General features: G+C 37.4%; 1 protein-coding gene and 1 pseudogene across 1 annotated transcript; one reads left to right on the top strand and one right to left on the bottom strand.

Moving 5' to 3' along the window:
- The first annotated feature begins 12831 nt into the window (after positions 1–12831).
- LOC149844762 (small ribosomal subunit protein mL103 (rPPR7)-like) lies at positions 12832–16892 on the top strand (annotated as a pseudogene).
- A 1236-nt stretch (positions 16893–18128) lies between these two features.
- On the bottom strand, positions 18129–22043 carry LOC149844761 (phosphoglycerate kinase, cytosolic-like). The gene is made up of 6 exons (XM_089995260.1): positions 21747–22043; positions 20375–20452; positions 20002–20262; positions 19212–19529; positions 18962–19120; positions 18129–18505 (listed from the first exon to the last, which is right to left on the bottom strand). Exons 1-6 carry the CDS (start codon positions 21936–21938, stop codon positions 18308–18310), a joined length of 1206 nt encoding a protein of 401 aa, XP_089851386.1. The 5' UTR covers positions 21939–22043; the 3' UTR covers positions 18129–18307.
- Between the last annotated feature and the right edge of the window lie 2518 nt (positions 22044–24561).

The following is a 24561-nucleotide window of genomic DNA, read 5'->3' as shown; positions in this document are numbered from 1 at the left end:
ATAGTTATTGGTTGGTGGCAGCTGCTTCTAAATCCTTCATGAGAAAGTAAGGGCTTCACATAGTTGGTTAGGTTGGTTGGACGTCAGGAGTTTGATACCCAGGCATCCTTGCCTTAGGGCCAAAGCAACCGGCTCCTTAATGGTCCAAAAGGGCCGCTGATATGGTACGACATCAATCTCTCTCAGGCCCTACCACATGAACTGGGGTGTCCTCTCGATAAATATATGAAAAACCTTGAACTAGTTTTTCTTTTGGAACTAATCCTTGATGTACTCAGATAATTGAACATCAGATTCAAACTTGGTTTGTTTTTGACACAATACAAGATCAAGTTCATTGATAGTGTGAGGAAAGGAATTACATGTATTCTTGAGAGAGATTCTAGTTTTGTGGCTTATCTCTTGGATAGTTGGTAAAATTCTTCTAAGATACGTTGGGACCGAAGATTGGCGGCGCACAACAAAAGCCTTGTCTTGAAAGCGACATATGCCCTACCAAGACTTAGCCCGGGTGCAATAGAGTTAAACACAACCTCGCTTTCAGGATACAAAAAAACTTGTACCTCTCGTGCAATACTAACCTCCCTTGGCACCGGGGAGGTTAGTCACGGCGGCACAGTTACCCTCAACAACTTCACAAGTTGAGGAAGACTTGGGAAGAAGCAAAAAAGTAGAAGTTAACTCGATTTTTTGAAAAAAAAAATCCATATAAAGTAACTAGGGTATACCAAACCAAGTGGTGCAAGGTAACTCGCTCATCCTGGGCGGCCACTGACCCGATATGTGCACCACGTGTCACTAGCATCCCATCATAGGCAACAACCATCTCAACATGGACATCACATGTCACTAGCGTCTCATCATGGGTGGCCATCATCTCAACATGAATGCAACGTGTCATGGGCGGCCACCGCTACAACATAGGCTCCATGTGTCACTGACCTCTCAACATGCTTAAACGTAGAGGCTATACAAAAGGATATGTGTTACCTCCCAAAAAAGTCATAAAGGACTTTTGAAAACTTTTAAAGATCAAGGTCAAGGTCAATGCCAAGGCCTAGGTTAGGGCAAGGGCCATGACCAAGTATAGGACCATAACCAGATCTAGGACCATGACCAGGTTCAGATCCAAGTCTAAATCCAAATATTAATATTTAATATTTGAAGTTCATTTTGATAGGCATTTGACAAGCCCAAGATCTAATTCCCTTAAGGGACTTGCCCTCTAAGGCAACCCTTCTCATTATAAACTTATAAAGTTTTTCAATAATGATCAATACGAGAAAACATTTTTCATAAAATGGGTTTTTTCGTTCAAAAGACTTTCTCAAAGAACTAGTAATAAGAATGGATCATTTTGCCAAAAAAACCTTGTTTTCAAAAGGTTATATTTTGAGCCAAATAATAACAATCCCTCACGTGGGTCAAAATATAGGATAGGAAGAAAGAGTGAAGTTGTTCATGAAAGTCATATGCTTAAATAATGATACCTTTCAGTTTGAACCTACACTTAGTGTGAACAAGATTCAGACAGTCTCAAAAACTAAGTAGCTAGCAACTTTGAACTTGGTCTCTAACGTGGACTTTTTAGGCCTATTCACACACATACTCTTTTCAGGTAACTATATGTGTCATCAAATATATAAAGGCTACATTTATTAAGGGTCCTATGCAGTATCCCACTTCATGAGTGCTTTAGAGACAACCTCCATCTCATAGAAGGCGACCCACACCTTAACACTTATATAGTTGAGTTTGTCAAAGATGAAAACCTATTTCAAACACCTTAGCCAATCTGGCTTGCAAATCTCATTAAGAGCCAAGAGACTCATACTTATGTCACAGGTTTTTCAAGCACTTACATAAGAATGAGACTTGAAGATACTCTCTATCTTTATATATTCCTTTGTACTCACCTAATTACTGCAGTGACTTGTTCTTTTTACTGAACCTAGAACTTAGGTGACCCAAGTCACTCGGTTGGGTTTTCATCACAGGTAATCTTTTTAGTGGTTTTAATATCATTTCCTCAGATATATTTTTGATGATTTTACGTGAAAGGTTTTTCGTAAGTGGATCTACCAAATTTTAGCAAGATTTCACATATTTCACTAAAATTACTCCTTGCTTGAGTAAATTATTCACAGTTTTGTGCTTTAGACTAATATGTCTAAATTTTTCATTGTATATATTGCTTCCTACTTTATATATAGCAGTTTGGCTATCAAAGTGAATTTTCATAGGAGGCTAGGGCTTGCTACCCAATGGAATCTCAATCAAGAGGTTTTTTAGCCATTCAACTTCTATACTAGCAAATGTTTGTGCTATGAGTTCAACCTCCATAGTGGATTGGGTTATAATGGTTTGTTTCTTGAAAACCCAAGAAATAACCCTAGACCCAAGGGTAAAGACCCATCCACTTGTAGATATCAAGTCATTCCTATCGGAGTTCCAATTAACATCACTATAACCTTCAAGGTTAGTGAATTCCTCCGAATAGAATAACCCATAATCCAAAGTCCCTTTAAGATACTTCAAGACCCTGATAATGATCAGGTCCTGGATTACTAGTTTATCTACTGAGTTGGGTCATGCAAAATGCTATGTCTGGTCTAGTTTCATTCATAGCATACATAAGACTTTCCATAATACTAGCATACACATATTGAGTAAATACCTCTTCCAGTGTATTTAAATAATTTAACATTGGGTTTAAGCCATATCCATGTTCATGTCTCACAAGTTTGATTCCTAGAATCACATCAACAATCCCCATATCTTTCATGTCAAAGTTAAGTGACAGAAAATACTTAGTATCATTTATGCATTCTATATTATTGCTAAATATCAATATATCATCTATATATAAACAAATTATGACAATGTTTTCACATTCAACTTTAGTATATATGCATTTCTCTGAATCAAGAGTGTTAAAGTTAAACCCAAAACTGAAAATTATTTGGTCAAAATTTTCATGCCATTGTTTTGGAGGTTGTTTCAATCTCTGTAAGGACTTAAGTAATTTACAAACTTTATTTCTTTGACCAGGAACCACAAAACCTTCCGGTTGATCCATGTAAATCTCTTCTTCTAAGTTGCTATTTAGAAAAACAGTTTTAACATCCATTTGATGAATTTCGAGTTTGAAAATAGAAGCTGAGGCTATAAGAACTCTAATTGATGTTATCCTAGATACTGAAAAGCATAAGTATCAAAATAATCAATCTCAAATTTTTGTTTAAAACCTTTTGCTACTAATCTTGCTTTAAATTTGTCATTGGATCCATGTGCTCTAAATTTCTTTTGCAAATTCATTTGCAACCAAGATGTTTAAATCCTGATGCAGCATCAAGTGATGATATAGCTTTAGAAAAGCTTAAAGGATCTCCATCAATCATATAGAGATTAAAGTCTTTTTCAAAATCTTTTAGTTTCTTGATCCTCTTACTTCTTCTAAATTCTGTATTTTCATTTTCCAAAGCAAGTCTTTTGGATACAGGTTTATGAAAACCATTGGGAGAAAAAAGATTTTGCAAGTTTTTGAAAAATAGATCTTCTCTAAACTCAACTTGTACAGATTAAAAAATAACTTTAGTTTTTAAGTTCATAAATCTATGTGTCTTGCTGTTTTGAGCATGGCCAATAAAAATACATGTATTAGTTTTAGGTCATAATTTAGTTTGTTTGGATTCATTTAATTAAACATAGGCTACACAACTCCAAAGTTTTAGATAGCTTAAATTTAATTTGCTATTTTTCCATCATTCATATAGAGTAAGCATTGCATTCACCATGTCAATTAAAGTTTTGTTTTTCGTTTTGCTACTCCATTGCGCTTGGGAGTGGAAGGTGCAATGTTCTGTTTATGTATGTCATGTTCTTCACAAAATTTGATGAAGTCATGAGATAAATATTCTCCACCTTTATCTGATCTAAATGAAACAATTTTACAGTTGTGGAAATTCTTAATTTTAGTCTTAAAAATCTTAAATTTCTTGAATGACTCATCTTTACTTTTTATAAGATAAATATAAGAAATTTTGAAAAAATCATCTATGAAGGTTATGAAATACGGATTACCCCCATGAGTTGGAGTATTTTTCAAATCACAAACATCACTATGTATGAGTTCAAGAAATTTAAAACTTCTTTCCACTCCATAAAAAGGTTTAAAAGAGAACTTTGCTTAAATGCACATGTTGCATTTATTATAATGATCATACTTCTTGCAAACAAGAATTAATCTTAATTTATCAATTTTCTTAATGGATCCAAAATGCACATGACCAAGTCTAGCATGCTATACATCAAGAAAGTCAAGCATTCAAATAAATTGTTACCCAAATCTGTTTGTGACTATACCTTGATTTATCTTTGTCAAATCTCAAAGATGCCTTTTACCCTTCAATGGTTACCCACAACTTTCCCCACCTTCTCTTTCAAGGGTAGACAAAGGAGCCTACTCAAGAGAGCCAAACCCTTTAGCTTGCCTTATTTGTTTGATCATTAGATTATTGGATAATTTGCATTTTTTTATTAGTCATAAATGCCATTAATAACTTATTATCTTGCTTCTTGAGCGTTTGATGTTTTACGTGGTTGATTATTGTTTGTTATGTGATATTTTTGGCTTTATTTTGTAGTTGGTAGCATTATTTCTTGCACTATGAAATTATTGACAAATTTTCTTTATTTTTTAATGTTTGAATTTTTAAGTGTAAATTGCAATTTGTATACTATGATATGATATATTACAATATAGAACCATTTGTGAGAATATCTCAAAAGAGATAATGTGCATAGAAAGCACAACCACCACAAAGGGAAATGTGCACAAAGGCACAAGAACACTTAGAACAAGATGTACTAAAGGTACAAAAAGAGAACACAAATGCAAAAATATAAAGGATTTTATTGAACAATGGAGAACAATGCTCCAAGCATTAAATAATATTTAAGAAGGGGGTTCACCCCTATTTATAAGAAGAGAGAACCTTGGAGGGGCTCCCACTAGACGTTGGAACCCCTCCAACGGTTAGAAATCTAACCGTTGGAGGGGTTCACCGTCTAGTTTGGACCCCCTCCAAGTTGATTTAGTCAACAAAAGAAAGAAAGAAAAAAGAAAAAGAAAAAGAAAAAGGAAAGAAAAAAGAAAAAAAGGAAAAAAGAAAGTTACAAACATATACACTAATGTGGATATGCGTAAAGAGTGGAAAAGACAGAAATACCCCTGGGGGTTTACATGATGGAAAAATAATATATATATATATATATATATATATATATATATATATATATATATATATATATATATATATATATATATGTGTGTGTGTGTGTGTGTGTGTGTGTACAATAACACGAGATACAATTTAACACCATTTTGTACACAGTACTATGTTTGAGCATTTATATAGGAGCTATAATGCACATTTTACAACATTGGTAAGTTCAAAATCAGCTATCATGAATTGAAACTTGTAAACTTGTGATACTAATCAAGTTATCAAGATTTTTAATGTAAGAAAAATATCACAGATCTAAAGTATTAAACAACACTTGTTAGCATTTAGAAAAAGGTCTGAATGACAGTTAATTATGCAAACTGAGAAAAAGAAAATATGGAGCTAGATATGCAAGGTGGTTAACCAACAAGGTTGACTTCACAAGGGGGAGTATTCTAGGTTGTCTCAAATGATCACTGGTTCAAACAACTGGGTTTTTAAACTATACCTTCATCTTATTTTAAAGCATCTTTTTACCAATCTCTCAAGACTAAAAGATGTTGCTGAAGATGAATTTAAAATCTTATTGTTGAACTGTATATGGTGTTATGAACCTACATTAAATGGCATGTTTTCAAGTAAATGTTTATTTTTGTGGTTTATCATAATGTTCCCTTAACTCTCCACAAAAGAAGATTGCAGGACTGATTTTCATATAGAAACTATGTAACGCTGACTCTTCTAGCAGGAAAACGCACCCGCACCCATGCGGGTGCGACACTTGGACATGGTTTCCTTTATGTCAGGTGAAGTCAACTACACCGATGAAGTCAATTACACTGAGGTCCATTTCTTTACAAAAGTAGATTCGGTTAACCCCAACCAACTTCAGTTTTATCTAATATTATATTATATATATAAATACATAAATGTACACACATACATGTGTCTGTGTCTAATATATATATATATATATCTGAACCTAGGCCTGGGTTCAGCAGAACCAAACCTAGGCCTGTTGGGTTTGGTTAAAAGTTATATATATACCCTCCCCACACCCCCACACGAAAGTTTTTTTAAGTGTGGCATTGTTGTATCCGCACCTGCACTTATGTGACATAGTATACAAAATACATAGTGACGTGTTAGAGAGCTTGATTTGTGTCATGCATCTTATTGTCAACCAAAACATGTTCCTGAGGCTTCTCAATATGGCTTATGGAGACAATTTTTTTTCGATTTCAGCTGTCTGGTTTTTTATTTTTCTATTTTTCTTATCTCAGGAGAAATAGGTAAGTTGTGTGATTTCATGATTTATGCAAATAATAATATTTAAAATTTTTATATGAAGAATAAATGTGAACCATTTATTAATAGCCTATGCACCTCCATTACATCCAACATTCTCTGAAATGTGGTCCTCTTACTAATAGAAATCATGGTTCCCTGTTTCATACACAAGAGCAGTCGAATGGGAGAGAGAGAGAAGAGAAAGCTGCAGGATTTTCCCCAAAATGAATCACACGACTGTGGTATTAGGCTTCACGTTAAATACATGTTGTTACAATTACTAGGGTACGAAAATACCCATCATACAAGAAATGTAAATTACAAAATGCCATTAGTGACTTTAATGAACATGTGCTAATTAGAGTGCTAGTTGGATGAACTCAGATTGGGTTTGGATAAGATCCAAACCCAATCGTGTGTACACACTCCTTTTCATCCTCCCTCAAGTTGTACATGGTTTTGAACCATGAACAACTTGCCTTTCAACATCCAGAATCGGTCCTTGATAAGCCCTTTGGTAAACAAGTCAGCAATTTGATCAGTAGTCCGAACAAATTCTGGTTCAATTTCCTTCTCTTCGACTTTCTGTCTTACAAAATGTTGATCAATTTCAATATGCTTGGCACGACTGTGGTAGATAGGATTGAATGACATGTTGATGGCACTTTGATTGTCACATAGGAGAATACATTTAGATATTGATTCTCCTACTTCTGTCAACAAATGTCTAATCCATGTTACTTCAGCTGTAGCAGCTGCCATTGATCTGTATTCAGCTTCTGTGCTTGATCTCGCAATAGCCCTTTGTTTTCTCCTGCTCCAAGATACAAGATTTAGGCCAACGAAAATACAGTATCCTGACACTGACCTACGCTCATCTGGATCTCCTGCCCAGTCTGCAACTGTGTAAACAAGAAGTTCATGCATATTATGTTCATTCATAATCTTTCTGTACAAAAGACCATCTCCAATAGTTCCCTTCAAATATCGAAGAATGTGTTTAACAACTTTCATATGTCCAATACGCGGTTCATGCATAAACTGAGATACCTGATTGACTGAATAGACAATATCAGGGCGAGTAAAAGTGAGATATTGAAGCATCCCCACTATCCTGCGATATCCTGTAGGATCCTCATACAAATCACCATCTCTAGAACTAAGTTTCTGATGAAGTACATTGGGTGTGCTTAGAGGCTTGCAATCTTTCATACCTGCTTTGCTGAGAACATCAATGGTATACTTATGTTGGGTAAGTGTCCTGCCTTCAATAGTTCTGTCAACTTCTACTCCAAGAAAATATCGCAGTTTACCAAGGTCTTTCATCTTGAACCTATGGTTTAGGAGTTCTTTGACCTGCTCAATGTGTTCAGCAGAGCTACCTGTAATGATTATGTCATCTACATATATCAATAATAAGGTAATTGTGTCTTTACATTTGAATATGAAAAGTGAATGATCAAGAAGCGAACGACTAAAACCATATTTCTCTATTTCAAGAGAAAAACTGTCAAACCAAGATCGAGAGGCTTGCTTCAAACCATATATAGCTCTCTTTAATCGACACACATATTCTCTGGAGTTCCCTTCTGCATACCCAGTGGGTTGTTCCATGTACACTTCTTCCTTTAGAGTTCCATGTAAAAATGCATTTTTTACATCCAGTTGACTGATAATCCACTGATGTTCAATAGCCAATGATAGTATGATTCGAATAGTACTCATTTTCACAACCGGACTGAAGGTCTCATCGTAATCTTGTCCTTGCTCCTGGGTGAATCCCTTGGCAACTAGCCTAGCCTTATATCGCTCAATAGTACCATCCGGCTTATACTTTATTTTGTACACCCACTTGGACCCAACTACATTTCGATCATGTGGTCTGGGAACAATCTCCCAAGTGCCACATTCATGAAGAGCCTCCATTTCTTCATTCATAGCTTCAATCCATCGCTTAGAATTTGCTGCTTGATAGAAAGTCGTGGGCTGATCTTCCTTACCTAGAGAGGTTAAGAAGAGTTGAAAATCCATAGTGAAATTCTCATAATTTACCCATCTATCAATAGGATGTCGGGGTCGAGTGAATCTTTTGGGAGCAGAAGAAGAATTCATCTCTTGATTAGAATTAGGAGGAATCCCCTTCTCACGTTGAGAGTAAACAATGCATTTATACCTTTTGGGAAGCAAGAGTGGATCGAAAATGACACTTTCTTGAGTCGTCTGTACATCGTCAGACATGTATCTCTCATCTCTTTTATTACATTTTGAATGACAAACATCATTAACACTAGTGAAGAGGTCAGAGTTCAACCAGGGGTGATAAACTTCAATTTCAGGAAGGTTGTCAACCTTGTGATCAAAATTCAATTCATCAAATACAACATTCCTGGATATTTTGATACGCTTGTTCACATGATCATAGCATATGTACCCTTTATAATCATCAGCATACCCCACGAATCTACACTTCAAGGCCTTATCCTGAAACTTATGTCGCATTGAACTCTCAACATGAACATAACATACACACCCGAATACTCGAAAATCATGATAATTTGGATGAACACCATGTAAGGAAAGGTAGGGTGATTTGTTTTCCAAGATATTCATGGGCAATCGATTTATGATATGAACGGCTGAATGAAAGGCCTCTGCCCGGAAGGTAACTGAAAGGTTACTATCATGCATCATGCTCATGGCACTCTCGACAATATGGCGATGCTTGCGTTCAGCAATCCCATTCTGTTGAGGTGTATGAGGACAAGACACCTGCCTACGTATTCCGTTTGTCTGGAGAAATTTAATAAAGTCATTTGAGGAGAATTCACCCCCTTCATCACATTGGAAACAAAGGATATTATCAGAGAATTGATTTTGAACAAAGGAATGAAAAGTCTAAAATAACTTGAATGTTTCAGACTTACATTTCATAAAGAAGATCCATGTATACCGAGAATAGCTATCAACAAAAATGAGGTAATACCTGATGCCAGACATGGAGGGAACTGGAGCCGGACCCCAAACATCAGAACAAATAATTTCAAAAGGCTTTGAAGCTCTTTTATTAATAGAATGAAATGGAAGGACATGACTCTTACATTGAAGACAACTAGAACATTTGTTATCATCAGCATTTAAATTTAGACTTGACTTGGGAATAAGACTGCTAGAAACAAGCTTTTCAATAAAATGACTACTACAATGACCCAAATGACTATGCCAAAGATTTGGCTTATTACACTCAGAAAGGCTAAAAACATTTTTAGAAGAAGCTGAAGAAGATGATGATGCGAGCTTCGAAGTGGAAGGATTCTCTTGAAACATGTACATATTTCCTTGTCGCTTTCCTTCAGCGAACGTTTCCCTCGTGTGGAGATCCTTGACACGAACAGAAAAAGGAGTAAACTCAACTAAGGCATTGATGTCATCAACAAGCTTAGAGACAGAAACAATATTTTTCTTGATATTCGGAGCATAAATGACATTTGAAAGAGTAAGGGAAGAAGTAGACATAGGTATGACAGAGTTTCCAATGTGGGAAATACATTGGTGAGACCCATCTCCAGTGACTATACTATTTTTACCAGCATAGGGAACACAAGTTAGGAGCTTACCAACATCACCATTGACGTGAGTGGCTGCACCAGAATCAACATACCAAGTGCCCGGATCATTTTGCTTTAAGTTCAATTTAGCTAAAGCAGAGAGTAACAAATCCTTCACTTCATCATTGTTCTTCAATTTATTTGGCCCCTTGCTTGTCTATGGCCGTTTACCTTTATTTTGAGGATTGAACCAACAATTTGCTTTGATATGCCCCCTTTTATTGCATAGAAAACAAGTCGGTATTGGTCTTTGCCTTTGCCCACTGGGATGAATATTAGGTGTAGGTAATATTCCACGACTTCCTTGTCCATTTCTTTCTTGACTCCCTCTATCTCGAAAATCATATGTACCACGTCCTCGCCCATATGCAACTCCTGTGGCAAGAACAGTGTGTGCTCCTCCTTGAGAATGAGTATCTTCAGAAAATCCCTTTAGGGTCATCTCATACTGCAAAAGTTTGGCACGAAGATCTTCAAAAGCAGGTAACTCTGGCAAACACAATAAGGAAGTAACCATCATATGATAATCCGATCCCAGCCCACTCAAAGTCTGTTGCACCATATCTTTGTCACTAACTGCACATCCCATGATGGCCAGCTGATCTGTAATGGTCTTTATTTTGTTCAAGTACTCCATGATGGTCATGGAGTCCTTTCTTAACATTTGAAATTCTTTCTTCAAAAATAATATTCTGGCCTGAGAAACTTGAGAATATGTCTGAACCAATCAATGTCATAATTGCATTGCAAAGCAGTCATCTGGAATTGCCACAAGCACTTCCTGTGATAATGTAGAAGTGATGTAGGCAACCAGCGCCTGATCTCGCTTCATCCAGGATACATATTCTGGATTTCTGACATAGGTAATAGAAGGATCTCCCCCACCATTCTTTGCTTCTTGTGATACGAACTCTGGAGGAACAGGAACAGAGCCATCCAGATGTCCAGAAAGGTCCTGACTTCTTATGAATGAAATGATTTGTCGCTTCCAAGTTAGAAAATTAGAATTGTTGAGTTTCTCAGATACGAGTTGACTAAGAAAGTTTGAGGAAAGACCAGACTGAGAGTGAGGAAATGAGTCCATATTCTATCGAAACCAAAAATATAAGAAGAGATAAGAATTAAGAAAATGACTTTACGACAAGGACCCAATTGCAGATGAGATTTAATGAAAATCAGAACAGAAACTTAATATCAGAAATTCTGCTGCAAGCCTTTTTGAATGATAAAACTGAGGTAGAAAACCAGAAATATTTACCAAGAAACTGTTCTGAATTAGAGTTTGATCAAAGAGACACGTTACTTTAAAATTAACGTGTGTAATTTCAGAATATGAGGGAATATGGATTTATAACTCTGGGATAGAAACAGACAGTGTGAAACAAAGAAGAAGATAGAGAAAGATCAACTAATGTAATATTAGTTGATCAGGACAGCAAGATCTGAATCTGATATGCAGTCAACTTGTAAAAGAAAAAATATTTAACGTGACCCTATTCACGCAAAGATCAAATGATGTGAATCTGATCTTGCGTGAGTATTTGTGCTGTTAACATATAAGATCACGTGCAGTGACAAGTCAAAAGGGAGACAAAAATATGCCGGATGATTCAAAGGCAAATATGATGAAGTGAAATATGTAGAATAAAGTGATACAGAAATATGTAGAGAAAGAAACAGGTAGGCTAATGAAAGAAGGTTGTTCAGCAAACAGTGAAAACAAAAATATGCAGAGAAACAAGTAGGAGAGATGATTCAAAGGCGAGTGGGAAGAGACTTTACCGGATGAAGGAATAAGATCCTTAAGCTTGGATCTGTAGCTCTAATACCATGATAGAAATCATGGTTCCCTGTTTCATACACAAGAGCAGTTGAATGGGAGAGAGAGAGAAGAGAAAGCTGCAGGATTTTTCCCAAAATGAATCACACGACTGTGGTATTAGGCTTCACGTTAAATACATGTTGTTACAATTACTAGGGTATGAAAATACCCATCATACAAGAAATGTATATTACAAAATGCCATTAGTGACTTTAATGAACATGTGCTAATTAGAGTGCTAGTTGGATGAACTCAGATTGGGTTTGGATGTGTACACACTCCTTTTCACTTACCACCATTTAGTTTATCTTCATGTTGTATCATAGATCATCTGCTGTATTAGAGCAATATACTATTTTGAATTTCAATTTTATTCAACAGAAACTTTGTTATTCTGTTATAAAAATGCAACGATAGTGTGATGTATTACCATACCTTCAGGGAAAGATATGTTACCCTTCACAATGGGTATATGTCCATCTACTGTGTATACAATCATAGGTGCAAGTTGTATCCACTAAATCAGACCTCTTAGAAGCGTCCAGTATGCTTTATTTGCTAGAGACATACACGGATTATATTTTTTTGATAAAAAAAAATTAGTTCATGAATTTTTTGTCCATTGTGGGCCATTGATTTTTTAAGCTCTTGAAAAACATGTTTATGTGATGTGATTCAAAACCTGTTTCCACTAAGCAAACTAAAAAAAGAAAAAAACAACATTTCTACTAGATCGTATGTACAAATGACTGTAGCAAATATATAACCCTTCATATTATGTCACTCATAAAATCTGTCAGAAAATTGTCATTTTGTTCTGATCTACTGCTGATTTCTTTCGTGTATACTATCAACAAATGCTTTGATGTGGTTTGAAGTAGTAGATATGGATGATACAGTAAATTATTTTCTTACTTTATCAGATCATACAGTACATTTTTTTTTTACAACTTTATCTGACTGCACATGTAAAATTCATACTTAACAAGAGCTCCTTCTGGCCTGACGTTATCTGCTATAATTTGCTAATCGGTGCTTATGGCCAGAAATCCCAGCACATGAAGGCGGAACATGTATACCTAAAACTGTTGGAGAACCATGGTGTTCTTACAGATGACACATATGCTCTTCTTATACGTTCGTACTGTGCATCTGGGTTACTTGAGAAAGCTGAAGCTGTCTTCGCTGTGATGAGAAAAAATAGATTGCCTTCAAGTGAGTTCTTACTGAGATCTTCCAAAATCTATCAAGCTCAAAAAAGGACTTAGTCTCCAAATTTCGTATGTACTATTTCCATGGCATTTTTCTGTGGCTATGTAACTTATATTTCTGCATCTTTGTAAGAACCCACCATGTGTTTCCTGAATTATGGTTAAGTTATTAAGAAAGTAACTAAATGCACAGGCGTGATTATATACAACACTTATATTGATGGATTAATGAAGCAAAAAAATAATCATAAAGCAGAAGATGAAGACAGACTGCTGCCAGCCATCTAATGAGACGTACACAATGTTGATCAATCTGTATGGGAGGGGTAGATCATTTTCATCTGTGCCAAAGTTCATTATGGACCAACTTTTGGTGGATTTTGTCTAATGCTGTCAACCACAGTTTCATATATTTTTTTTTCCACCTGCAGTCTAAGCAGCCTCAAATGGCCCTAGAGATTTTTCAAGAAATGGAATCTGAAAAGTGCAAGCCTAATATCTGCACTTACACAGCACTAATAAATGCATATGCAAGTAGGGATGGCAGTGGACCAGGGGGAAACGGGGCCCCGCCTCACCTCGTTTAGAATGGGGATGGAGGACATGAAATGGGGAATGGACCGAGGATGGAGGTTAAAATCAAAACCCATGCGAGGACGGAGGCCGGGCACCATCCCTGATCCACATTAAGAAAATTATTATTATACCCTTATACATATTATAAAATCCTATATATATATATATATATATATACTTAACCCTAACATAAAACCCTTTCTCGAATGCTTCATCTCTTCTTCCTCTCCTTCATTTAACGAGCCGCACGAGCTCCCATTTCTCTCCTCTTCTTCCTCTAACGGCAGAAGGCGGCAGCGGCAGAAGGACCGAAGAAACGGGGCCCTGCCCCACCTCACCTCGTTTGGACCTGAGATGGAGGACATGAAACTGGGAATGAACCAGGGATGAAGGTTAAAATCAAAATCCGTGCGGGGATGGAGGGCAAAATTTTGAAACGGGGCGAGGGTGGAGACCTTGTCCCCCGCCTCCGCCCCGGTCCGCTGCCATCCCTATATGCAAGGGAAGAACTTTGTGAGAAAGCTGAGGAAATATTTGAAATTCTGCAGGACGCAGGACATGCGCCTGATGTGTATGCATACAATGCCCTGATGCAAGCTTACAGGCTATGTCACACGGACTCGGCTAAGGAGGTGCCGCACCCGAGTCGACACGCCTCGACACGGGTGTGGACTCGGGTGCGGCTTCGGACTCGGCCCGAACTCGATCAACGCCGAGTCGGACTCGGTCAACGAGTCCAGGCCGAGTCCGTCTACATTTTGGACTCGGTCAACTTTGACGGAGTCCAAAAATGTCCCTAAAAAATCAAATTTTTATATTTTTTATTTAAAAAAATATATATAAAAAGAGGCACAGACTGTGACTGTGCTGCAGTCTGTGCAGTGTGCACATTCACAGGCTGTGCAGTGTGCACAGTCACAGGCTGTGCAGTGTGCACAGTCACAGACTGTGCACAGTCTGTGACTGTGCATAGTGCATAGTCGCACAGTCTGTGACTGTGTGACTGTGCACAGTCACACTGTGGCATTTTAAAAATAAATTAAAATAAATACATTTTGTGCATCCATGCGGCTATTGAAGAAATCCAATACCTAAAGAAAAGAATGTTTCAGTTAATAAAAAGGCTTCCATCTCCATGATATTTTAAACTAGAAATTATTTAACACACTTAGTAAATTTTGAGAAGATGAATCACAAAAATCTCACATAACAGGAAAAGTCAATACCGTATAAATGTTTTCAACAAGCTCAATAAAATTATATATATATATATTTTTTTTTTGCCGAGTCCCCGTGTCCAAAAATTTTAAAATTGTGCCGCACCCGTGTCGCACCCGCACCCGCACCCGCACCCATGTGACATAGCTTACAGGTAATTTATATAAATTTGTTGTTAGATCAGAAGGTGATATAAAAGGAACTGCTTTTTTTTTGTGAAATACTTCTAACTTTTCCATCATAGCAGCCGTGCAGGTTTTCCACAAGCAAGCATGTGCTGAAATATTTTCACTCATGCAGCACATGGGTTGTGAACCAGATGGAGCTTCCTATAACATGGTTGATGCATTTGGAAGAGCTGGTCTTTATGATGGTAATAGGTTTTTATTAGTTCTTTTATTAGTCTGTCCATTCCTCTCTCTCTCTCTCCTCTCTCTCTCTCTCTCTCTCTCTCTCTATATATATATATATATATATATATATATATATATATATAGAGAGAGAGAGAGAGAGAGAGATTAACATATTAGGCCTACTTTTCTCCTTCTACCCCATTCTTCCCAATAGTTTGAAGTGTTTTATGATAGATCTGAACCGTTGGATGTGTTTAACATGCTTGATTTAGTGGGAATCGACACTTGGATCATATTTTTTTGACCAAAAAATGTATTTTTATGAGTCGGGAAAAATTGATGCCTTCATAACCATTGATTTTGGATCACCAGAAAAACCTGTATACAGGTGATCCAAAAGCTGGTTCCCACTAAAGAAAATCGATAGATCACATCTATGGTGTTAGATGTGAGAAAAAATACCAAAAAACTATGATTTTGGGAGGGCTGAACGAGAAAGTGGGCAAAACCAGCACATTACTTTTATATATATTTATTCACTCTATCACATTTACAATGTGAGGGAAATAGAGAGCTGTTACCTCTTCCCTTTTCACACCTTGGAATAATATAGGAGGCTTGAATAACTCGTAGTCTTGACTTTACACTAATGTCATTACATTTTCATCTACTCTAAAAAAAAAATTATATTTGCATCAAGACCTCACCTATATAAGACATGGGGGTTGCATGGGGTTGAGAATGTACAACACTTATATCCATGTATTCACCATTTTACATTACCATTTTCATCAAGACCTCACCTATATAAGCATTTTCTATGGTGATTCACTATGATGTCATAACATGAATGAGTAGTTTCTTTCTTGACAATAGCATTGTTTGGATGACTAGTCTATTCTTTTGTGCATGATCAATGTGTAATTGGAATGTTTACTGTCAAAAGTCTAGCATCTGAAAGATATGAATAGAGGTCTCAATTCAAGTCTTGGTTGTTTCTTGTTTGAAGAGGCAAGAGCTGTTTTTCGATGCGTTAAAACTGAGGGGACTAAAGCCAACCGTGAAGTCACATATGGCTACTGTTATCTGCCTACTCAAGAGCTGGAAATGTGGCTAAATGTGAAGAAGTTACTCAAATGCTTAAATCTGGGATCAAACCAGACACCTTTGTCGTCAACAGTCTAATTAACATGTATGGGTTACTTTGTGAAAATGGAAAGGCTTCTGGATACGGTGGAAAATGGTGCATACCAAGCAGATATAAGCACCTGCATGCTCGAGCAGGCTTCTGCGAGAAAGTCGAACTATTCGATTCCCTTCGTGGGAAGAATTTGAAACCCAACGTTGTGACATGGGCATCAAGGCTAGGTGCATATGCTAGGAGGAAACAGTACAAGAAATGCATAGAAATATTTGAGCAAATGGTTGATGATGGTTGTTACCCGGATGGTGGAACTGCTAAAGTGCTTCTTTCAGCATGCACACATGAGGAACAAATCGAGCAAGTGATGGCGGTGATCAGAACAATGCACAAGGGGATCAAAACCATGTTTGCTATCGCTCGATGTTCAATGTTGTCATCAGGTTAAGTTTGTGAAGTTCTGGATTGACATCAATGTATACTTTCTCAACTGATTATGTGTACTTTGGTTCTCGAAATGATCTATTTGTAGTTAAGGATGCTGAAAATTAGTGGTGAAGAGCTTCCACGGATACCATCTACTCGACTCGATGTTTACACGATTTCTTTCGGGATCTGTGAAGCTTTTGCCCTTCTACGTAACTGCAAGGTGACAGGTTCCCTTAAAAAAAAAAGACCTAGGTAAGAAGTAAATAACATGATCACGACCTTAAATGGTATTAAAAAAATCATTTAAGTGACAAGACAACCATTATCACGACCTTAAATGGTATTAAAAAAATCATTTAAGATAATGGTATCATTCAATAACTCAGAATTTGACTGCTCTCTGAGCTAAATGATAGTCCAACTGCCCTAGCTGCATTCAGTTGGACCAAGTAAGCTCTTGATCAAACATGGCGGTTTATTGATTGTGTGCGCCTTAGTGCCCTAAGATCTGGTCATATAAAAGCTAGACTTGGATACCGAATAGATCTCTGTCTAAATGAATAACTGGATCACGTCCAACATCAGCTTTTTAATTAAATGTTTTGTACACTTTAGCGTACCAATATGGTTTATACACCAGCATAACAGATAAGGTTAAGGTCACATCAGTCAGCATGAACAGTTTCTAGACAATCTGATGCCAGAATAGTGCAAGTACAAGAGCGGCTTGCTCCAAGTTAAACTGGGTTCAAAATTGTCTCAATTATATTATAATGAAGGGTCATAAGCTAAACATATTATGGCCTGGCCTGTTACAGGCTGTGGTAGGTATAAGACATTGCACCCTTTGAGATATTGATTTCCCAAAGTTCTGGTATCACGATTCACAATGACCGAAAAACGGTAGAGTATAGAGGGCTGCCTATATACTCATGTATAGAAGCAGCCCCCTTTAACTATCACCATATATATAATAACTAAGCAGCCACGAAAATCATGGTGTATAATACGGTATTCATGGCCTTCATTAACTAGATTGTAAAGAGTCCCACATAAAACGTATACCTTATTATCATCTCCTACAAGAGGTGCACAAATCCACACGAGAGAGAGAGAGAGAGAGATTTCCACATTGTGGACACGCAAATAGCTAAAACAGATCACCAACCACACCCATGGATAGGAACGTTGAACTAAATTAAGTAGCTAATGAAGCAAGCAGGAAGAAAATCACGAGAGAGAGAGAGAGAGATACTACACTATACCATGATCTTTATTTATAAAAACGAAAGGGCGCACTTGAAAACAGCAAAATTAGCCAACCAGATCCGAAACCTCATTCGGCCTGACACACAAGAAAAACCACCGGAAAACGATCTCAACCATTGTTCGTGATACACTATAACACTCATCTCCGACTCTGTTGGAACAGACTCATGCATCGTCAAGGGCAAGAACTCCTGGAAGCATTTTGCCTTCCAACAACTCCAGACTAGCACCCCCTCCGGTGGAGATGTGGCTCATTTTGTCTGCAAGGCCCGCCTTCTCTACGGCAGCAACAGAGTCTCCACCACCTATGATCGTCGTCACACCCTTTTCAGTAGTAACCTCTGCAAGCTTCTTCGCAATGGCCTACAACATTCATTATCACAAGAGCATTATTCACTAAGCCACATGCATAGAGCTGGGAATAACGGGTAACAACCATTTTTATGAAGTTTCCAATATGACTAATATATGGGGAGATAGGAAACGGTGGTCCAAATAAAATATCTTATGTCCAATAATGGACACAGAGATACAACCATTTTTTATGAAGTTTCTAATACAACTAATATATAAAGAGATATGGAAGGGGAGTCGAAATAAAGTAACCTAACATAACAGGGGATACAGCAGACAACCATTTTTATGAAGTTTCCAACATGACTAATATATAAGGAGAAGTGGAATGGGAGTTGAAATAAAGTATCCACAAACGGAGATATATTCAAGTTATACACACATCTAAAATACCTCCATATCAACTGCAAATTTCTCAAAACTCAAAAACGCAATGAATATTCAAGTTATAAACATCTAAAATACCTCTGTACCAACTGCAAATTTCTCAAACTCGAAAACTCCCATGGGGCCATTCCATATCACTGTTTTGGTAGAATCCAATGCATCACAGAATGCCTTGATTGATTCTGGGCCAACATCAAGCCCCATCCAACCGTCAGGTATTTCATTAGCCGGAACAACCTACACCACAAAGTCAATGGACTATCTTTAGTTTCTAATGCATCATTCAGCTGTACTCTGAATTTGCGATTAGACCACAAGAAGCGCAGACCTTGCTCTCTGCATCAGCAGCAAATTTGTCAGCTATAACAACATCAGTGGGCAACATGAGAGCCACTCCTTTGGCCTTGGCCTTCTCAATAAGTGATGTTGCGAGGCCGAGCTTATCTTCCTCCACGAGAGATGACCCTACAGAGTAACCTTGCGCCTTGTAGAACGTGAAGATCATTCCACCACCAAGAATGAGGATATTGACCTTCTCAAACAAAGACTCAATCACACCAATCTTGGTCGATACCTTTGAGCCACCAACTATAGCAGCAAATGGCCTTTTGGGATTTGAAACAGCACCCACAAGATAATCCAATTCCTGGAGAAAGATATTGTTAAGAATATAAGACAGTTATAAGAATAACAATTTTACAGAAAAAACAGAATAACGGCCATACTTTGGAAAGTAGGCTTTTGTATGAAATGCACATCCAACACACTCGAGGCTCTATTTGGGAGCCTTGAATCAAAAGTAGGTCATGGTTTCCCCAAGAGCTCTCATGCTCTCTGCTGTTTGGGAGCTGTGGTATTCCCAAAAGGCTGCATTGAGAATAGAGTTGGCAGCTCTAACGACACATTTCAACATCATTCACAAGAGGATGTTTCTGACAACTCCATCCCCAACATCACATTTTGAACAAAACCATATTTTGACAAAGCAAGGAATTGGTGTTTCCATCTCAATAAAAGGCTCCCAAACAGAGCCTACAAGATGCAAAAATATTTGGTAGTTTTTGCATATCTTCAACAATCCATACAGGTGCAAGCAGTGGGAAAATGGTGAAATATACCTTCTGCATGAGGAACCCAGCAACAGCAGGTTTCAAAAACTTGGTGACCCCCTCGGTAGAAGCATGTGCTCTATGAGCTGTACCAAATGCATCATTTACATAAAGGTCTGCAAGCGATGCTAGCTTCTTAGCGAACTCCGGATCGTTCTTCTCTTCTTCCTTGTGGAACCTCACATTTTCAAGAAGCAAAACACCTCCATCAGGAAGCACTGCCACTTTCTTTTCGACCTCTTCACCAATGCAATCATCAGCTTTTTCAACCTGTCCAAAATCAACAGATTACAAATGTTTTCTTCTGAAAGTGGCAGCAAAATGCAATTCGAAAAAGGTATAGAATGAATTTATCATGATTTCAGGCAAGAAAAGAACCTACATTGACACCAAGAAGTTCAGATAATCTTGGTACAAGAGGGTTCAAGCTGTACTTCGGTGTAACACCCTTTGGACGTCCCTGTACAACAGAAAATTTCATTAGCCCACAATTATATCTCACCATTATTTCTTCAGAAAATAATTGAAGAAAAAATGACAACTTCACATGTAACTCGCTCAAGCGACGGTAGCATCAAAAGAATAAAGCCTACATTTTGGCAACAGAAGTCTATCTTTGTCAAAATACTCAGTGGATGTCAACTTACAATCCAACACATGCTGAAAAAAAAATCAAATGAAAAATCACAAACCAAGTGTGTGAAAAAGACTTGAGATCATGAATTTGTAACTCTAAAAGCCATCTCAGGAAGCACACTAATGATTTTCAAAAGCATCTTGTGTTTCTGGAGGGGCATCTAGATATCCTAACTTGCAATGAAGATAAAGGTCGTGATGCCCCAAGGGATGCCACTCTTAGATAAATAACAACAGATCATAAGCGTCGATCGCAGCTTAGTTTTCGGGCAGAACCGAGAAACGCACAAAACGGAATGCATTAAGATACCGTATCACACGCATGAGATGATGGGCTGAACAGAGGGCAGCCACCTACTCAAGCAGCCTCTTCCCATGGAATCTTCAATGATTTGGTCTTTTCCAACTCTGTGTGTAACTCAACAGAGACTACAAAAATGAAGAGAAGTCACGTACAATCGAGATACCCATCAACGACAACAAGAAGGAAAAGGACTGAACAGGGGAAGACCCCAGTATTTGGTGATCTCAGATATGTCCATTTCAAAGACACGGGTGACCCATCATTCTGAGAACTAATCCAATTGTTGCGTTGTGAGCAGATCGAGCAGGTTGTGTTTTTTATAAGACTATGCCTTAAAGAAGAGATAGAAAATTACATGGGCAATCAAACTATTCGCCTCAATCAATTCATATGCCCCCACAAAACAAACCCCAAAGGGGAAAACAATGAATCCCAAATAAAAACCCCTAATGTTTAATTCTCAATCACATGAACTAATATTCTCCCTTCGAATAACTCAGCAACTCGACCGAATAACAAAGAGAAGAAAAACACCAACGCGAGCGAGATCACCTGATCGGAGATCCCATAGACTCACACTAAACATCATCAAAACAAACCCAAGAAAGGATAAGAAAAATGTTTGGAACTTATAAAATAAACCTAATCAAAGAACAAGAAAACGAATGAACCGGTAGATCTCAACCAAGCTCGAGACCTAGAAAGCACGAAATGGCATTTGGAATACACCTCGGATCTCTACTAACCAAACCAATCGACACCAGAGCTACAATAAAAAAAACCACGAGAGACCGAGAGAGAGAGAGTTGGTTACCAGATGGCTGGCAAGGATGACCTTGGCACCACGATCGACGAGGTATTTGATGGTGGGGACGGAGGCCCTGACCCTGGTGTCGTCGGTGATCTTCTGGTTCTCATCGAGGGGGACGTTGAGATCGACCCTCACAAACACCCTCTTCCCCCTCAGCTCCTCCTCCCTCAGATCGCTCACGCTCCTCTTCGCCATCCCTCAGATCGATCGACTCTTCTCTCTCTCTAAAAAGACTAGCAAGCTCTCTCTCTCTCTTCCCTTCCTTTTAAAGGCACAAGGAGCCAACGGACACCGCCTTCCAGAAACCCTTTCGCCCTCGGGATGTAAACCCCCAGCACAAACAGTGGGACGCAGACCATTGGATTGTAGAAACCGACGGTGACGATGGTCTGTGCCCCCGACACTTACTTTGGGACTCAAAAAATGTTAGACACCTGTGCTCCCGAAAAGGACACAGTGGACCCTACTTCCTGCATTTCACGTCGTCAAGCTCACCAGTCATGCCCCCACTAGCGTTATTCCCGTTTTTGGATGACTCCCCCGAACCCAGCCACGTGGTTCATCACCTAATACGTGGTGCACCATTTTTTTTATGGAACTCCATGAGACTGGATCTGAATTCAGGATATGCTTATCACTTGGATAGATCCAACACTCGCATGAAATTTAAGAGAGGGTGCGTGTGATATGCAAAAGCTTTGATTAAATGATATCTTTATTGAAATATCATATGCAGGAACTTTTAAATGGATGGGGTTACCGGTTCAAGTTTATACCCAAAGTCCAAAGTCGTGTCCATGGGAGTACAAGAGAGGTGTACGGGAAAGTTGGGGATAAATGAAACCACGGGCGGTGCGTGCGGGCGGGCCCGTGGTTTTGTTTGCAGAAGGCCGGTTTTTTACTAACGGTGGGTGGGAATGGGATGGTGCGCGGCTGTGCGCTGCGCGTTTTCATTTTTATCAAATCCATCAACTGTGGAGTGTCACGCAATTTCAAAGGCGTACAAAGTGTTAAAATCTGGGCACGACAAAATCTTACGAAATTCAGGGCACGTCTGAAAGCAAAAAAAAAATCTCAAAGAAAATAGAAAATTTTTCCAATTTTAAGTTTTGATGAGATAACATTTTTAAATGAAATGAAAGAAACAGAAAGAAAAATGTATGTGCCAGACAAAGAATGGTTGAGATTGATAAAATGGGTGGTGGGTGAGAGAAAGCTCTTATTGTGGCCCGTCATGTGATGAGATGTGTTGTGAGTTAATGGTTACGCTGATCCAAAAATAATTTTTGATAGAAAAAAATTTTCAACCCTTTTATTTGGAGTTTTTTTTTAAAAAAAATGATTGTATTTTTCTTATAAATTAGGGTATTTTTGAAAAAAAAACTTACAATTTATTGAAATCTTTTCATGTTCAAAATTTTTATTTTTTATTTTTTTTAAGGCATGTTTATCCTTATGCAAATTATCATGACGTTCGCAAATTATTGTTGTGTATGTTCTCAAAATGTGTCAACATTCCTTTTACTAAAAAAAATTGCTAGGACACTCGCAATAAAGAGACATTCACATTCAAAGGTTCAGGACATTCGTAAATGTGGGATTATTTAGTAAAATGAAGTTTTCGAGTTTTCGCTTTTTGAATATATTCACAACCATAATTTGTAAAGGTCATATTATATTTGCGAACCTCTTTTAATTAAATACTTCTATATTTTGTGAATGTCTTCACACATTTGCGTGCCTTTTATGTGATTTTAGTAAAAAAAAGTTCACGCATTTTAAGAACATTCACAAACATGATTTACAATATATTTGTGGACCTTTAACTTAATACTTTCACATTTGTGAATGTCCTGCTTGTGCCCTTTATGCACTTTTTTTAGTAAAAGAAAGTTTACACATTTTCTTGGCATTCACAACAATGATTTGCGAAAGTCGTGCTATATTTGTAAAAGGTAAAAAATGTCACAAAAAAGTTGTAAATCAAAATTTTAGACATGAGAAGCATTTCAGCAAATTATGAGACTTTTCGAAAACACACTATTTTACAAGGACAATACAATTATTTTTCAAAAAAAATCTGTCAAAAAGCAACTTTTTAGAAAAACTTTTCTTTCAAGAATTTTCTTTAGTTTGACATGATTAGAAAAGTTATTTTTTCTTTTTTACTTGCATTTTTTTACCATTTTCTCAAAAAAATGATGTTTTAAAAAAATTGACAGTTACCAGCATATGAAAATATGAAAAAATAATATATAGAATATAATATAAATAGTATAAAGACATAAATAGAGTTTTTTTATGATGATAAAAGCGTGAATTGATATAAATATACAATATATTCAGGAGATTGCTCTCTTTTATTACATTATACGCCGGCCAGCTTTTACAAATGTCATGAGAAAATCACAACATTTTCAGGATATTGCCCGCTATTAGTCGATCTAACTTTGCCATGTTGCAGTTCGAAACCAATGAGGGTTAGAAAGGTTAAGTTAGGACGCGGAGATATCACAGGTTGCCGGAGCATGTGCAGGTCCAAATTAATGGGCCAAATTGGATCAGATCGTGTTAGATTTGAAACCGAATCCAAAATATAAACAGTAGGTCTGAATCTGAATTCAGATCCGATTTGATAAAGTTGAATCTGAATCCGAAATACATGTGGCAATATTAAATACAAATCCTAAAATAATTTGCCAGACTCAGATAAGATATCTGTCCATATCCAATCCGTTTTCAGCAAGCGAATGGTTATCATCCACATTGGATCATGTAATTAATTAATCATGAGAGTAGAGTTGCATAAAGTCAAGGC

This window comes from Nuphar pumila, chromosome 2 (assembly GCF_984573655.1).
Source record: "Nuphar pumila chromosome 2, dmNupPumi1.hap1.1, whole genome shotgun sequence".
NCBI lineage: Eukaryota > Viridiplantae > Streptophyta > Magnoliopsida > Nymphaeales > Nymphaeaceae > Nuphar > Nuphar pumila.
Note: the sequence above shows the minus strand (reverse complement) of the source record. Positions and strands in the feature narration are given on the sequence as shown.